This window comes from Garra rufa, chromosome 2, assembly GCF_049309525.1.
Source record: "Garra rufa chromosome 2, GarRuf1.0, whole genome shotgun sequence".
In the NCBI taxonomy this organism is placed as follows: domain Eukaryota; kingdom Metazoa; phylum Chordata; class Actinopteri; order Cypriniformes; family Cyprinidae; genus Garra; species Garra rufa.
In genome coordinates, this window is record NC_133362.1 from 32,300,481 (window position 1) to 32,318,828 (window position 18,348).

General features: G+C 39.4%; 1 protein-coding gene across 4 annotated transcripts in view; it reads left to right on the forward strand.

Annotated features, from left to right (window-relative positions):
• The first annotated feature begins 4,571 nt into the window (after window positions 1-4,571).
• The window catches only part of slc4a11 (solute carrier family 4 member 11), a 102,333-nt gene continuing 88,556 nt past the window's right edge, over window positions 4,572-18,348 (forward strand). For all 4 annotated transcript variants that reach the window (XM_073835117.1, XM_073835119.1, XM_073835118.1 and 1 more), the window contains exon 1: window positions 4,572-4,726. In XM_073835117.1, the coding sequence (XP_073691218.1) occupies window positions 4,687-4,726 (40 nt within the window). In that variant the 5' untranslated portion in view covers window positions 4,572-4,686. The remainder of the gene's footprint in view (window positions 4,727-18,348) is intronic.

Here is an 18,348-nt window from a genome sequence, read left to right on the forward strand (position 1 = left end):
AGTGTACTGTGATAAAAGTATCCCAATGTTGAAAAAGCACGATTGGATTTGAAATTAAAATAACGGATAAATGGTGTGTTTGTGCTTAAACAGCCGCGGATCAGGAACTGACTGCAAATGCGTCCTGTGTGAAAGCAAAACGAGTTTGCAGACGGAGTATGTGTGAAACATACTTTGATATTTTATTTATGAAAACGTACTTTATTTTGGTATATCGTGATATATATCGTCATCGTGATATAAAATAATCCATATCGTGATACATGATTTTTCCATATCGCCCAGCACTACACGATATAATCTCATAATTCTGACATTTTTCTCAGAATTGCATGATATAAACAATTGTGTGTTATACAGATATAAACTTGCAATTCTGACGTTTTTTTTTCACAATCAAGTTTGTCTCGCAATTTGAACTTTTTTTCACGCAATTCTTTCACGCAAGACTTTTTTTCTCAGAATTGCGAGTTATAAAGTCAAAATGGTAGGATATAAAGTCACAATTCTGACTTTTTTCTCAGAATTGAGTGATATAAACTCACAATTTTGTGTTGTAAAGTCAGAATTGCGACTACTTTTTTCTTCCAAATGCGAGTTTGTCTTGCAATTCTGATTTTTTTCATGCAACTTTTTCAACTTTTTTTTCTCAGAATTGGTGATAAAAAGACAATTGCATGTTATAAAGTCAGAATTGCGAGATGTAAACGTGTAAATATATAAACGAGTTTGTGTCTCGCAATTCTGACTTTTTTTTCAGAATTGTGAGATATAAACTCAAAATTCTGAGAAATAAAGTCTTTTTTCTCACAATTGCAAGTTTATATTTCATAACTGTGATTTTTTTCTTAGAATTGCGAGTTTATATCTCACAGTTGTGAGAACAAAAGTCAGAATTGTAAGTTGTAAACTCGCAATTGTGAATTGTGAGATAAAAATTTCACAAAATATTATTCAACATTTTTCTTCATCCAAAATCTCACTGTAAGTGCACTGTTAAAAGATTTTTCTTTTTTTTCCGAAATAAAAACTTTTTTTTTTTATGATGCTTTCAGACTATAACAAGGCAATTTTAAATATTTGCCAAAATATTGTCGGCCAGCTTGATAACAAGATAAATATCTTTGTGACAAAAGCATATTTTGTAACAAAAGTCTATAATACATCACAGACAACCAAACATACAGTATATATTTGCAAGGCATACAAATAGATGTTGATGATCAGTGCATGTAAGATTTTGAGTTGTGATAGTCCTGATCCCTAAACATTGACCTGCGTTGGACCTGCCTTATTTTTTTTTTTCCAAATGCCAGTATTTTTGTGGACTTCATATTCCTGATAATAATTCAAATGAACTGAAACTGTTTTGGAAATAAATGATTTGATTTTTCTTATCTGAAAATCCATTACTTATGTTTGTGATGTGAATAGATAAATAGCTCAAGAGTTATGCAAAAAGTGAAAATGGTATGTGACGTTTTGGGGTTGTACCTTGTTGCCTAAAGTGTTACAGTCAGCAGTCACTACCCATAAATCTCCAATACCCATTGTTTGTACAGAAAGACAACAAAACATTTCCTGTGAAGCTTATGATCTGACTATCACAGTCAAACACAGATAGGAAATGAGGTCTAGGGCACACAAGTGACAGCAAAAAGTATTCATTAAATGTGTGTGCGCATATGAGACGGTTCCAAAGAGTGGTTGTGTAAGGTAGACGTTTAGACCTCTGACAGACGCACAGGGCACTAGGGGGCAGTACGTCACCCAGAACTCTCTTTGCTTTGCTGTAGGGATCTCTTTCTGTTGGCCAATGCACATTGCGTCCCCAATCTAGCCCAAATATTTCGTTGTGCAGTATGTGTGTTTGTCTGGCACCTCCGGACAACTCTGCTGAACTCAAGGACAATAGCAAGGTCAGAGATTGACCTCACTCTGTGTACCCACAGCATCCTGTGCCCACATCAGGATTTAACCCTTTACACCCCCACACACCATGTCTCTTTTAAATCAGACTATGATGATCGTGAGATGTATGATATTTCAATAATGTGGTTTTGTTGAATTGCATGGACGCGTAGGTGGCCGAATCAAACGCTTTGCATGTCATACTGTGGGAGGTACTCGGTCTGACCATAACAAAGTAGTCTAAAGAGCTGCGCATCACAATACAGTCTAGGGTTTACATAAGAGCTGTGTGAACATTACAACCCCCCCTGCACACACACACACACACACACGTATACATACACACACGCCTCTACAAACTCTTTTACATGCTGCCAGCAGGTGTGTTTTGTGGAAAGAGCCTTTGATGGCAACAAAATGGAGGGAGGAGAGAGGGGTTCTACACTTTTTATAAGACTTATTGTGAGGGCTGAAATAAAAAACAGATCCCCCCCGTACCCCCCACCCCCACTCGACAGAGAAATAAAACAAACAGCCTTGGAATGATGAGTCATTACAGTGCTTGCTAGAAATTCCTTAAACATTCTGTTCTTCTTCTTCTTCTTCACCGCTGTCTTTGGCTACTTCTTCACCATCGTCTTTTTCATCTTCTAATACTGCCTTGTCATCATGTTCTGCCGTTGCTGCTAGTATATCTGCTTCGTCGTCGTTTCTCTACGTCTCCTTTGTCGCCATCTCGTCTTCGACTTCGTTTGTTCGACTTCTTCCTGTTTATTGTTGTCTCGTTGCTTTTGTTTTTTCTTAATCATCAAACGGGTGGATATTTTTGAAGGTAATTTTAGCATTTAATGGATAATTCACTCAGAAATTACGCATTCTGTCATCACTTTTTCACTGTGATGTTGTTCCAAACCTGTATGAATGTCTTTCTTTCTTCTGTTGAACATAAAAGGAGATATTTTGAAGAATATTGGTAACCAAACAGTTTTGGTTACCATTTACTCCCATTGTGTGGGTGTAAAAACACATTTCTCAAATTATCTTCGTTTATGTTTCACAGAAGAAGGAAAATCATAGAAGTTTGGTTTAGTAAATGATCACAAAATTGTCATTTTTAAGTAAACTATTCCTTTAAAGGGGTAGTTCACCAAAAAATACAAATTCTGTCATTAATTACTCACCCTCATGTCTTTCCAAACCCGTAAGACTTAAGATAATTAAGATATTTTCGAATCCCTCCATAGACAGCAATTCAACTGACATATTCAAGGCTGATAAAATAGTCCATGATTTCATAGTCCAATCAGTCCATAAGTGGTTCAACCTTAATTTTATGAAGCTACGAGAATACTTTTTGTGCTCATATTCAATGATTTCATGCATGTGTTGTGGTACTTTCGTGAACACATATCGAAGACTCACAGCGAAGAGAAGAAATTGTTGAATTAAGTCATTATTTTTGTTTTCTTCGAACTCACAGTCCAAAAAAGGCTTATCTTATTTAGTATTTTTGTCTTGTTTTTAGTCAAAATATCGAACAATTCTTAATTTAGGATGCATTTACTAGATAAGCAAAATGGCATAAGATATTTAGCCTTGCAAAATGCACTTAATTTAGTTTTTTCCTCCTGGAAACTAGTAAAATTATCTGCCAGTGGGGTAAGTAAAACCCTACCTTTTAGGGCTTTGAACATGTCAGTTGTGTTGCTGTCTATGCAGGGTCAGAAAGCTCTCAGATTTATCTTAATTGGTGTTCGGAAGATGAATGAAGATCTTAAGTCTTAGTTAATGGCTAAAGTTTTATTTTTGGGTGAACTATCACTTTAAGTGTGTAAAATACATCATATTTTAGGGGTTTGTAATCTTTATAATTTAAAATTCAAGTCTTCCATTGGTTAAAATTGAAACAATATTTGCCATTTAAAACCTAATTGACTGAAATAACGTCAGTGCTATTGGCATACTGAATTCCTTTTTACATCTATTTTATTTGGTCTTTTCTCTCTTGCATTTGTTTAACCATGTAGCCACCTTTACACTGAGATCCTGGTGCTATGCTGTATTGACTCTCATACACAGCTGCCTAAAAAAACAAGACGCTTGCGATGTGTTTCAGCTAATGTTCCCAATTTCAGCAGCCATCTTTGCAGTAAATCTCTCTGAAACATTGTTGTTTCAACATGTCTTCACCAAAAATAACAGCATCAAACAATGCAGAAGCACCACACCAAAAATAATCGCATCAAACAATCCCGAAAGCACCACACCTCACAACAGGGTGTGTATTTATATCATGCCTTGATTTTCTAGATGCAAGAATGACAATATTCATTACTGTGAAAGAAACAAAGGACATTACAGTGACATCAGTATGCAAACTTACAGGCACATGTCGCACACTGCAAAACATCAATCAGAACACACGTTTTATTGACTACTCTATGACACAGAATGACTACTCTCGCACATAAAAGTAATGTTAAACGCCAGACGGTTTGTCGTGACGATTTCAAGCATCAAGTACGCAAAGTGAAACAGAGAATTGCAGGAAACGTAGGCTTTAGGACCCAGAGTCACAGCTCAGCGGAGGCAGGGCAAGGCTGACTCACTAAATATGTCTGAGGAATGAGAGAGAGAGAAAGAAAGATAGATACAGAGAGAGAGAGAGGGAGAGGTAGAAGTGAAGAGAAGAGGGGAGAGAGAGGAGACCGGAGCAGAGGTGATCTTGCCCTCATTAGTGTCAGGACTACAGGATGATTATGGGTTGAGAAGGGAATGATGGAAGCAAACAAAGTTCTTCATTTCGTGCCATCCGGTAAGATCCACATGCACTCTCACACATACACACACATATGCACATGCTCCTGCGCCGTCACGACTGAGCATCCAAGGGTTCCCTGAAATTTGAGACTGTGTGTGCTAAACATGTGCAGCGGAGAGAGTGCATGTGTGTTTGCGTGTTGTTGTAAGTTTTCTCTCTGTTGAATCCTGCAGGTCTGTGGAGTGTTTTTCTCACACGCTGCCACTGCCGCTGCTGCTGGTGCTGGTGTTTTTTGGGGTGCGTTATGCTGGAATGCAGACGGGAATTTTCGGGGCTGGTTTTCTGGAATGCGTCGTAAATGCCTTTACGCTGTTAATCTTAGTCGAGTAAACAGGAAAAAAGAAAAATGACATCACGCACTTTGAGATCCCCACACACACATTGCAAAAGCACGCGCACGCAAATACAAATGAGAGAGAGGGAGACGTGAGAAAAAAGACTGATGCAAAACACAGATCAAAATCAAGTACCTGTAGGGCAGCGCTTGAAACAAAACCGATACGCCTGATCAGAGTGTGTGTGCGTGTGTGACAACAAGCGGATATGTGTAGTTGGTAGTCTTCTGGGAGAGTGGGTCTTATTTGTACGCAATGTTGCTATTCAATTCGTCTCATTGTGAGAAGTCTAATACCGCATGCAACACACATGCGCCGTCGTACAGCGCAAGTGCACCTACATCGCTCTTTTCTGTCCTTTCCCTTCGCTCAGTGTAAACACGGTAGGTAATAGAAGTGGGAAGACACTAAATCTTGTGCTCGTCTTCCCGCCGATACACAGAGGCACACACACATACATAATGAGACTGTGATTTGCATCCTTCGCCTGAGGGTTGAACTTCAAATCAGTTGATGTCTCAATTTTCTCTCCTCGCATGATTACGTGTGTGTTTCCCCATGTGTGTGTGACACACAGCATCAAGTGCGCATTTGATCAGGCTGTTGTAATTGACACTTACTTTGTGGCCGTCTCGGCTTGTGGATAATCATTGTGGCACTCTTGTCAATACCATGATTTCCACCGAATCTCAATGTCATTGGGGCAGGTCACGGGCGAGGAGAACTTTCTGCCATTTCACGCAGGAAGAATACAATTAACAACAACGTCATAAGCAACGTCCTCTGTTTTTCTAATGAGCATTGTGATTGAGAGACCCGCCTCTTGTTGCACACACACCAAAGGTGGACATTTTGTCCCCAGATTGCTTTATTTACAATTTCCCATCATGTTTGCGTATTGAGCGTCCAATTTGCACTGCAGATGGCGGGATACGAATAGATGTAATTTTCTAAGGCCGATTGGATTTGCGTGGCAGTGCGTTCCTTTATTTATCGGTGTATGTGCGTGTACAGTCATTCGCCAGGTCCCAGAGAGGTTGGTAATGCGGTTAGGCGTCTCTGAGTTTCTATTCCCCGTTTGTCTTCCACCCACTGTACATTACAGTCTGCGAGGGAAATTAGAATCACACATTCCTCTGTTTATCTCCTCTGTTTACGGTACGCTGTAAAACGGCCATATGGGCATCCTCTCTCTCATACAAAGTGTAGCGTCTGTGGGCGCAGAAGAAGCAGCCTTCGCAGACGTTCACATGATGGAGAGCTTGACCCTCGTCTGATTTACAGGCACGACCGTAACTTGGATATTTTTAGAGGCCCAAATATGTGCGTGATTTGCCAAGTGCTGTGTGTTGTTTGCTCGAGCCTAATTACTTGGGCATCTCTTCCGCTAAAAGTCTGATTCCAGATAGACATGCCTCTGCTTCTCCGTAATGGATTAAATATAGCTCACGGGAAAAGTTACAAACGCTCCGTCCTCACTTTCTGTCAGGAACCCCCTCTTGCATCCACACAAACACCCACGCTCAGGCAAACAGACGCGTCCCCCCCTCCGCCCACCCCTGGAGTAAACCTTAGATTGCTTCAAGATGTCGGAGGATGCCAGTGTTGATGAATTCCGACCTTTGATTGCGATGCTGCCCGTGCTCCAGGGGAGAAACCTCACACACATGCCACTTTTCTGATACGCGCACACACAGATTGCGCACGCCACCTTTCTGATGCACACGGTCAGACGTCGTGCCTGGCTGTGTGACAAACTGTCTTTGGCATAAACTAGATACCATCATGGCCTTCAAATGTCAAACAGTCTTTCTGTTTTAGTTCAGAATTCACATTCCTTGTATGATACAGATGTGTTCTTTCTCGCTTGTGTTTTGTCTCCAGTTTGGTCGTCTTCTCTTGTGGCGGCGTTACTGTAGATTGTAAGAGGGAATGGTGGCCTGGCTTTAATAGAGGAAGAAGGGAATGTGCAAGCAATTAGCAGGAATCCCCCAGCAGAGCGCTCACGAATCCAGAGCAGCCGAGATATGAAGGAAAGGAAAATCTGTATTCCCTTGATGTACAGGACAATAGTGTCCATGCAAACACATTTAAGCTGCGCATTCCCTTGGTGCCGTGTGATTAAAGACGGCTGTCATGTTGAAGCGCGTTAGCGCTGCGGTCACTGGATCTTGACGTCCACCTTTCCCTCTGTATCTCCCTCTTCATTTCATTTTACAGGAGTGGTCTAAAGAGAGCAAGATCTGATGCCATCATCTTAATATTACCTACGTTTTCCTGTTATTGTTTGGTTTTGCTTTGCTTTTGCACACATGCCGCTCTGCGTATTTTCTCCTATGGCTTATGGAGCGTGAGACGAGGAGAGGCAGAGAGAGAGCCGCCGGCTCACGTACGTCTATATAACACCATGTGATGTGTAGAGTATGCATAGATCACTATCAGGGTCACCTGGTGATTGCTCCCTTCACACCGGGAGAATGAGGTGAGACGGACGCATCAGCCGAGCCGCGTGCTGCAGAAACATCTCTGCGTATGAAATTCGAAATGAAAGCAAATGGCTGCAGCTTCAGGATTTCCCTGCAAATTGCCATAAATGGTTATTTCAACCAAATGTGAAGAACATGGTAACTGCGTTACACCTCATTCTGTGTTTGGGGTTTAATAAATCTATTATCTGAAGGGTATCTTCTCTATTACAATCAGAAGACCCTCAGATGGCATGCCAACAGACTGCCCACAGTCTGTTCACTGATGCATATTGAGCTCAAAAAAAAAAAGCAAGAGCCGACTGAAATCACCAGTTCTGGTCAGATTGGCCAGTTCTTTGAACATCTGAATAAAGATGTTCGATGTTTTCACAGTAATATTATTAAGCAAAATTACATCAGTCAAAATTCAGCATCTTTACTCTAAACTTCAGACATGATCCTTCAGAAATCAAAATTTTTTTGAGCAGTAAATCAGAATATTAGAATGATTTCGGAAGGATCATGTGACTTAATGTAATTAATGGCGCAAAAAATTCTGCTTTGTAATCACAGGAATAAATTACATTTGAAAATATATTCAAATAGAAAACAACTACTTTAAATAGTAAAAATATTTTACAATTTTACTAGCGATGCTCCGATTGATCGGCCACCGATCGTGATCGGCCGATATTGGCTTAAAATAGCTTGATCGGCGAACCCCAAAAGCGCAGATCAAAAAAGCCGATCACTTGACGCAAATTACTCGCGCGACTTTTTCACACGTGCATGCACGGCGCACAGGTAAACAACAGTAGAGCGGAGCTTACCAGTGGCAACATGTGTACTAAATTCCTTATTAGTTTTGTAAGGGTAGTCTTGTTATTGGGCATGTGACTAAGTTGTGCGTGTACAGAGCGCTGACTGTAGTTTTGGAGGAGACGTTCAAGTTTACTTTCGGTTTCATTCTCTGCTATCCGCTATCTTCAGGGAGTGGTAAATGTGCGTGCTTGAATGTAAATGAATGTATCTTTCTATACCCGTCATATTGCAATAATGTTACCGCTGTATGTCTGATTGTTGTCATCAGTTCATGTTGTAGATCAGTTCATATAGAATGAGGAGAAATGGTGCGCGTGTAATTCACGTGCGTATGTTTAGCGCCATTTTATCGCATCGTAATTCTAATGAACGCATATGGATGTTACTGAGGTGAATGTTTATGTTTCCTATATACAGACGGATTCTGATATATCGTATTTAATTCAGCCTAAACCACATTTTACTACCTTTATCCTAATGACTGTGCAATGCTGGATAATAAAATCCTTACATCATCTTAAAAAACTTCACTACTAACTAGTGTAGCCTAGTCTAGTGCGAGGCGCACTTTAAAAAACACTCCGTTATAATCAGTTTATCTATCTACACTGTATGATGAATAAATCTCTTACCCATGCGGCGCGTTAAGGCGACGTGGCCACTCCATGCGTGTGTTTATACCGCAGCAAGTTTCTGAAGCATCCTAGAACCGACTCTCTGCACTGCATCGCTAAAAGTTTGGCGCCTTTTTGACGGATAATAATAATAATCGTCTTGCTTTCGTCAAAGGCATCAGCAACTGGTGATATCTCTAACTATCATCGATACACGATTTTTTTTTCAATATAGTTAATTTAGAGTTAGTTTCATTTCTACAAATGGTGCAAACTCTGCTAGATTATAGATAAAAGATTCCCATTCCCCTGCCATTCTGTGATCGGCAGATCATGATCTTGGTGATCGGTAATCGGTGATCGGCCACAAAAATGCTGATCGGAGCATCTCTAAATTTGACTGCTTTTGCTATACTTTGGATTAGGGCTGTGCAATAAATCGCATGCGATTGTCATGCGTATCTCATCAGTAAAGCCGGTTCTGTGATTAGTAGTAAATCTCCATCACGTCCGTTCAGATGGCGCGGTATTCAAAACACTGAGCCGTCGATCACTGAAAAGCTACGCAATATCGCGTTCAAAATCGCGGATGAATCGCATTCGATTTTGAACGCGATATTGCGTAGCTTTTCAGTGATCTACGTCTCAGTGTTTTGAATACTGCGCCATCTGAACGCAGGTGATGGAGATTTACTACTAATCACAGAACCGGCTTTACTGATGAGATACGCATGACAATCGCATGCGATTTATTGCACAGCCCTACTTTGGATCAAATAAAAGCAGGCTTGGTGAGCAGAAGAGACCTTTAAAAAACAGTCAAAATCTTACTGTTCAAATACTTTTGACTGGTAGTGTACATGTCTGATATTCTTTAGTGTATATGTCTGATATTGGTGCTCACAGATCAACACTGTTGTGCTTTGTTTGAAATTTTTCAGGGTTTTTTTCATGCAGGATTATCATTTGGTAAAATAAAAATAAAATAAAGCAAGACATAATTAGTCGATTGCTTGTTGGTAAGACCTTTTTCAGGCAGTTCTTGACCAGAATAGGCTCCAAACTGGACCAGACTTTATGCCGAGAGTCCAAAGCGTTTTCCAGCAGAGGAGAATTGATGTGTGCCGATGTCACACTTGCATGAAGAAACTAATTCAGCTTGGCCTTTCTAAAATCTTTTAAATGTGTGTTTACACGCTGAGGATCCATAACATGCTCATTTGAATGCAGAAACAGTCATTTTTCCTCATTTAATAATTATAGCGTTGAGTTTTTTCCCTCTATTACTCCCACAACAGCATGCATATTAATATTTCTTTGGCGCTTTCCACGGTTTGTTTGTGGAGAGAATGCATCGTCAACTGTTTGGCTTTCTCTCTCCAGGAATATTTTGTTGAGCAGCCTCATACACACACACACACACACACACACACACACACACACACACACACACACACACACACACACACACACACACACACACACACACACACACACACAACTTTGGTGTCTCTCTCCTTCTCCTCGCCTCATCACACTCTTCCCTTATTCCCAAAGAAGCAGCATGCGTGTATGTATGTGTGTCATTATTGGTCTTCAGAAGGAATTCCCTCTCTAAGCAGTCAGGAGACTCGAGTGCCAAAAAGCCTGCAGGCATATTAAGTCTCTCTCTTTCCGGCTCGCTTTCTCGTAGATCAGGGCTGTAAGTGACATTAAAAAGTGGCAGAGAGCACCTTTAATCTGTCTCTCTTTCTGTCTGTCTGTTTAGTAGAGGTGTATCTACGCTAAAGGACCATCACTACACACCGCTAGACAACCAAAATACCATCACAACCTGCGAGAGACGGCTTTCTTTCTCTTATACCTTATCTCTCACGTTGCCAAAGTCGTATCTGTGTCAAAGCATGGCCCTACTCGTACAGGTACAGCCAGATTAAAAGATCTCAAAAACCTCAGGTCTGTGAAATAACAGTGACTAAATTCCCAAGCAGCATTTCTAAACCCAAAGCACATGCTTTTTCTGCATTTGTACGTTCTCTTATGATATTATAGCTGTAATGGCTTATGTAAAAGATGCGTTCACATGTTTAATGTGCTTTTATATTGCAGGCCATGTGCCTTGTTTCTTACCTCCAATTTTTTAATGCACATTGTCCATTTGTCAGGGTGGGGATTATTGTTTTTGGTCTGCCAGAGCGTGGTGCCATATGGCTGGATGTAACAGCCTCACAAACTCAGTTTACTAGATTTATTTATTTTTTTGACATTATGCAAACTTGCTGAGATGTGCCGTGAGATTTCCGTGACAAATTAATTCCTCTCCTCCTGATGAAAAAGTTAGAGGGATAGTTCTTCCAAAAATAATTCTGTAATCATTTATTCACGTTCACATCGTTCCAAGCCTCTTGATTTTCCTGCTTCCATAGAATATGAAAGATGTTTTGGAGAATATCTCATAAACTGAAAATGTATGGGGATAGGGGGCTTTTGAGCTCAAAAAATGGGAAAAAAGCCATAATATAAGATTTTCATAGAGTATTCAATATGACTTCTGAGGATATACAATAGCTTTGAGGTTAGCAGAGAGAGATACATGATACATATTAAAATTAGTATGTAAAATGTTTGCATATTTGGTATGTTTTTGCACTTCCTTTATTTGGCAACCCAGCGCTGGGTAAATCTTAGACAGAACACGTGTTGGGTTATTTTGACCCAGCTGGTTGGTTTCAGTGATTTTACCCAATGTTTAACATGCTAGGGTTGTTTTATTTAAGTCAACTATTGTTTAAAATGGGCTGGAAATTATAGAGGCAACAGCAATAGTCAAAAGATGAACATTTATTATTAAGCAAGAACACCTATGGACAAAAATATAAGACACATCTGGGTGAATACAGCATAGTTTACAATAGTGCGTACCATTAAACTCGTTTAACAATTATTTTAGAAGTAAAACAGTAACATTTTAGTGCATTCAACCATTCTCTGTAATCACTTTTTACTGAAATAGGGCAAATTGTCACGCGGGTGTGTCGCCAAAATCTGAGCCATGATGGGCTGCTATTCTCCAGGTGAACTATGAACCTCAGACCACTGCCTCGCATTTGCAAATTTTAAGTTTAGTCAACTAAAATATTCAAGTTGTCACTTAATTTAACATTAAGTAACCTAAAATTTAAAGTTGACTAAACTTACAATTTTTAGTCCGCGGAGTAACAAATTATTTAAAGTTTTTTACAGTGTGTAGAGAACGCAAAAAAAACCTGCGCTATGACTATAACTCAAAAGCTGGGTTGTTTCGACGGAGACAGGCTCAACTCAGCGGTTGGGTAGAAAAAAATAACCCAGCATTAAAAATGACCCAGCAGCTTAGTTACAGAAAAACTACCCAGCACCTGGGTAAAAATATTAAAAACAACCCAATAAAATGACTCAACAGGCTGAACCCAGCATTTGGGTTAAAATAACCAAGCATTTTTAGAGTGTAGCTGAAATGTTTCTTACTTTGACCAAAATAAAGTGATATTAACTCAGATTAAATAAATTCGGCATGACAAAATATTGACTAAATTAGTAAAAAACAAAACTCATTACTAAAACAAAAAACTGTAAAATCAACTAATGTGTACTCTAAAAAATGCTGGGTTTAAAACAAAAGAGTGCTGGGTGAAATATGGACAAACCCAGTGCTGTTAAATGTTTAACCCAACCTTTGGGGTAGTTTTATTTAACTCAACTATTGCTTACAAAAAAATTACTATTTTTCTCGCTTAAAATGTACCCAAAGTTTGGAAATTAACATTTATTAATATGTTCAATAAATTAACATTTACTAAAAGTTAAATAAATAATAATTAAATAATAAACATTTTTAAATTGCTTATTAATAAATATCCACCTTTTAATCATTGCTAATGCCTCTAGTAGTCATGTGTCTGATTTTTAATTTACAACCTATTTTGGATTTGAAGCCAGCCATATAATCATTTTTGATAATCAATAATATAAACAATAGTTGAGTTTAATATAGCAACACAGAAGGTTGGGTTAAACATTTAACCCAGTCGTTGGGTTGGTCCTTATTTCACTCAGCGCTGGGATGTTTTTAGAGTGTACTAACTTTTAAATGAATCATCTGATAGAATGCACATAGTTTGTACATACTTTTTTTTTTTATATATATATTGTGATCATATACAAAAAATGCAAGCATGTAATTACTTCATTTACACCTCTGACCTCCCAACCCACCCTTAAACCTAACCACACCGCAAAACCTGAACCTAAACTTAACCATATCCCACCTCAATGACAGCAAATGGGTTTTACAAAGCAACATCAACACTAATACATTGGGTTACACCTTATTCAATGGTGTGCTTGTTACAGTGCAATTGCATAAATAAGTATCGTTAAATAACATGTTATTACCATAGGGTTAGGTTTATAATTTGGTGATTCTTGCAACTATGCAAAATGTACTGTTATTACAATAAATTAAAGTGAACTATGCATAATGTACTGTTATTACTGTAGTAAGTAAATGAAAGTGTTACAGTTTGCAAAGCAATTTTGTGATGCAAGTACTGTACATAGTAGTCAGTGAACAATTACAGTAAGTATTGTGCACTATGATACATCCAAAGAAGGTGCATCAAGATGAGTCATAACATGTTTGAAGTCAATAATGAGGCTTTTTTTTGGTTCTCGACAGCCTCTGCTAGTATTTATTTTTGTTCCGTGCAAGATAGAGAAAGTCATTAGGATTTGCTATGACTTAAGAGTGAGTAATATTTATTTTTACTCAACTGTCCCTTTAAGAAAGTACAAAATGTACAGTTGAGTCGCGATTGTAAACGTTGATTTTGTTTTGCATGGTCTGCTGTTATCAGTTCTGTGGAACTAGATGCATCACGGCTGCGTAACTTTCGATGCGCTTATTATGAATCTCAATTTCAAAGAAGAATATCACGTTAAGGTTACTCTCTTGAAGGAAGCCGCGAAATCGAGCGGCTGTCTTGTGTGACCTAGCACCTCAGTGATGAGCTCATTTAACTGTGTGTGTAAGAGAGAGAGAGAGAAAGAGGGAAGACAGCTTTACTACACACTCCCGCGTTCACACCAGACAAACTACACAGCCACCTCAACCGTGCGCAACAACACGCTCGCTCTTGCACTGTTGTTTCATCTTCGCACACTTTTATCTGTAAATTTGCATTATTCGCCAGAGAGGGTTCGTCCATCCCGACTGTATTTTTCTAGCGTGTCTGGTCTTGTCTAAAAAAAAAAAATCAAAAATTAAAGCGAGAGAGAAGGAAAAAGAGAGAGCGAGTGATACCGAGACATATTTGATGTTTTATGCTCTTCATCTTGAGTATGATGCTGAAAAGATGCACAGGCTGTTTGTGGTTTTGTTGCACACTAACCACATACATGAGTATTTCTTAACAACCAGACCACCAAGCTTTAAAGAGACACCCCTCTCACTGCTCACTGGCGCAGAGAGCCTGAAATTGCCTGTGTGTGTTTGTGTGTGTGTGTGTGTGTGTGTGTGTGTGTATGTGTATGTGTGAAGAGAAAGGACTCGCTGGTTACTAAGCTTTAGTCTGTGACTCACACATCAGCTTATCTCAGTAGTTGAACTGAATCTAGTCATGCTATTAAATGCACATGCAAACAAAGATGATCCGTGTGTTTTGGGAGTGAAACTACAATGACGTTCAAACATTTATACACACACACTTACACACACACATACGCACAAAAAAGACCTGTTCTGCCAGCTCTTGCTTCCTGTTTGCCAAGACAGCACTTCCTGTGTTAGTAATGATGATCAGATATTAGGAGTTTGTTCACTACCCCGCCTGACCAGGTATTTTTGGTTTGCTTTAGATTTGAGTTATTATTTGTACATGTTTCCTTGCATTAATGCGATTAGCAGAAGATTTATTGCAAAAAAACCTTTTGTTTAGTCTTTTCGTCTCTCCTCTTATCTCTCATTCTTTCAACACTTCGGCTTTGATCACGTCTCCACGTGAAAAATATTTTTTTCCCTTTGGTTTGCAGGAAATGTGATTATAGAAGAGGCTGGGGACTTGAAAATTAGAGTTTTGCATTTTAAACATAAACCGTAAGCGTGTCTTGAGGGATCTGCATCATGCAAATGCAAATTTGAATGCAAACATAACTTGTTTGATTTGATGTGTCTGGTCTGCTTTGGCCTGCCCTGTATACAGTAACCTCTAAAGAGGAAGTGTGATGCTTAAGTCATACCCGTGCTTGGCCCTGAGTGATTTAAGGCAGAAAACACCACAGCACCACTTCCTATATCAGCTCTGCTCACTTCCTTTGCATATCGACAGGCGGACCCCGTTCGGATGGAAATAAGCATGCGGTAACGTGGCATTAGAGAAATATCTTCAGATCAGACGTTGAGCCAGGGGTTGGTAAAGGTTGGTCACACAGTACCCATAGCTGGAGGCAGCAGAGACGAAGTACCCAGTGAAAGGTCAGAGTGGGGGTAAATAGCACAGTGACTGCGTCCCCTCCGGAGGGCCTGTAGGCATGGCTGGGCTGAAGGTGTTTTGTCTGTAGGGACGGTTCTGACGGGAACGCGAGCAGAATACCAATCGACTGCTGTGTCGTCACAGGCTTTGAATGGCAGGGGAGGGAGAGAGTCGTTTTTTTTCCGTCTGCCTCACTCGTGGCTTCCTAAATTATGTTACGACGGGAGGACATTTAAAGAATTATGAGTTTGCTGGCTCAAGCCATTTATGCAAATGCTAGAGCATGCCGTTGATTAGAGCTGGGTGGGTTGCAAGCATCATGTAATAGCAGCGTATGAAGGGGAATGCAAAAATCTGCCTGTTTTCTGCCTGAGAATAGTCGTTGTGCTGTGGGAGGGTGAGCTTATATGGTGACCTTGGGGCTTTTATGTGAACATAGACCTCAGACAGTGTAAACGCTGTATTTAATTTGACGCACCTATGAGATTGTAAAGGTTTGTTTGTACTGTGGATAGGCTTGTGTTGTTTGGTGACATACCTGGGTTTCGATTGTTCAGAAGCAACGATATGACCTTAAAGGATCTGTTTATTTCCTTGTAATTTATTCACTCCCATATCTTTCTACAAAAACAAAGAAATTCAGGTTTTAAGGAAAACATTCTAGGATTTTTCTCAATATAGTGGACTGCAATTGGGGACCAATCGGTTGAAGGTCAAAAATGCAGTTTCAAAGCAGGGTCTTATCTAGCAAAATAATTGGTCATTTTCTAAAAATATATAAAAATGTTTATACTTTTTAACCACAAATACTTTTGACTGGTAGTGTACATGTCTGATATTCTTTAGTGTATATGTCTGATATTGGTGCTCACAGATCAACACTGTTGTGCTTTGTTTGAAATTTTTCAGGGTTTTTTTCATGCAGGATTATCATTTGGTAAAATAAAAATAAAATAAAGCAAGACATAATTAGTCGATTGCTTGTTGGTAAGACCTTTTTCAGGCAGTTCTTGACCAGAATAGGCTCCAAACTGGACCAGACTTTATGCCGAGAGTCCAAAGCGTTTTCCAGCAGAGGAGAATTGATGTGTGCCGATGTCACACTTGCATGAAGAAACTAATTCAGCTTGGCCTTTCTAAAATCTTTTAAATGTGTGTTTACACGCTGAGGATCCATAACATGCTCATTTGAATGCAGAAACAGTCATTTTTCCTCATTTAATAATTATAGCGTTGAGTTTTTTCCCTCTATTACTCCCACAACAGCATGCATATTAATATTTCTTTGGCGCTTTCCACGGTTTGTTTGTGGAGAGAATGCATCGTCAACTGTTTGGCTTTCTCTCTCCAGGAATATTTTGTTGAGCAGCCTCATACACACACACACACACACACACACACACACACACACACACACACACACACACACACACACACACACACACACACACACACACACACACACACAACTTTGGTGTCTCTCTCCTTCTCCTCGCCTCATCACACTCTTCCCTTATTCCCAAAGAAGCAGCATGCGTGTATGTATGTGTGTCATTATTGGTCTTCAGAAGGAATTCCCTCTCTAAGCAGTCAGGAGACTCGAGTGCCAAAAAGCCTGCAGGCATATTAAGTCTCTCTCTTTCCGGCTCGCTTTCTCGTAGATCAGGGCTGTAAGTGACATTAAAAAGTGGCAGAGAGCACCTTTAATCTGTCTCTCTTTCTGTCTGTCTGTTTAGTAGAGGTGTATCTACGCTAAAGGACCATCACTACACACCGCTAGACAACCAAAATACCATCACAACCTGCGAGAGACGGCTTTCTTTCTCTTATACCTTATCTCTCACGTTGCCAAAGTCGTATCTGTGTCAAAGCATGGCCCTACTCGTACAGGTACAGCCAGATTAAAAGATCTCAAAAACCTCAGGTCTGTGAAATAACAGTGACTAAATTCCCAAGCAGCATTTCTAAACCCAAAGCACATGCTTTTTCTGCATTTGTACGTTCTCTTATGATATTATAGCTGTAATGGCTTATGTAAAAGATGCGTTCACATGTTTAATGTGCTTTTATATTGCAGGCCATGTGCCTTGTTTCTTACCTCCAATTTTTTAATGCACATTGTCCATTTGTCAGGGTGGGGATTATTGTTTTTGGTCTGCCAGAGCGTGGTGCCATATGGCTGGATGTAACAGCCTCACAAACTCAGTTTACTAGATTTATTTATTTTTTTGACATTATGCAAACTTGCTGAGATGTGCCGTGAGATTTCCGTGACAAATTAATTCCTCTCCTCCTGATGAAAAAGTTAGAGGGATAGTTCTTCCAAAAATAATTCTGTAATCATTTATTCACGTTCACATCGTTCCAAGCCTCTTGATTTTCCTGCTTCCATAGAATATGAAAGATGTTTTGGAGAATATCTCATAAACTGAAAATGTATGGGGATAGGGGGCTTTTGAGCTCAAAAAATGGGAAAAAAGCCATAATATAAGATTTTCATAGAGTATTCAATATGACTTCTGAGGATATACAATAGCTTTGAGGTTAGCAGAGAGAGATACATGATACATATTAAAATTAGTATGTAAAATGTTTGCATATTTGGTATGTTTTTGCACTTCCTTTATTTGGCAACCCAGCGCTGGGTAAATCTTAGACAGAACACGTGTTGGGTTATTTTGACCCAGCTGGTTGGTTTCAGTGATTTTACCCAATGTTTAACATGCTAGGGTTGTTTTATTTAAGTCAACTATTGTTTAAAATGGGCTGGAAATTATAGAGGCAACAGCAATAGTCAAAAGATGAACATTTATTATTAAGCAAGAACACCTATGGACAAAAATATAAGACACATCTGGGTGAATACAG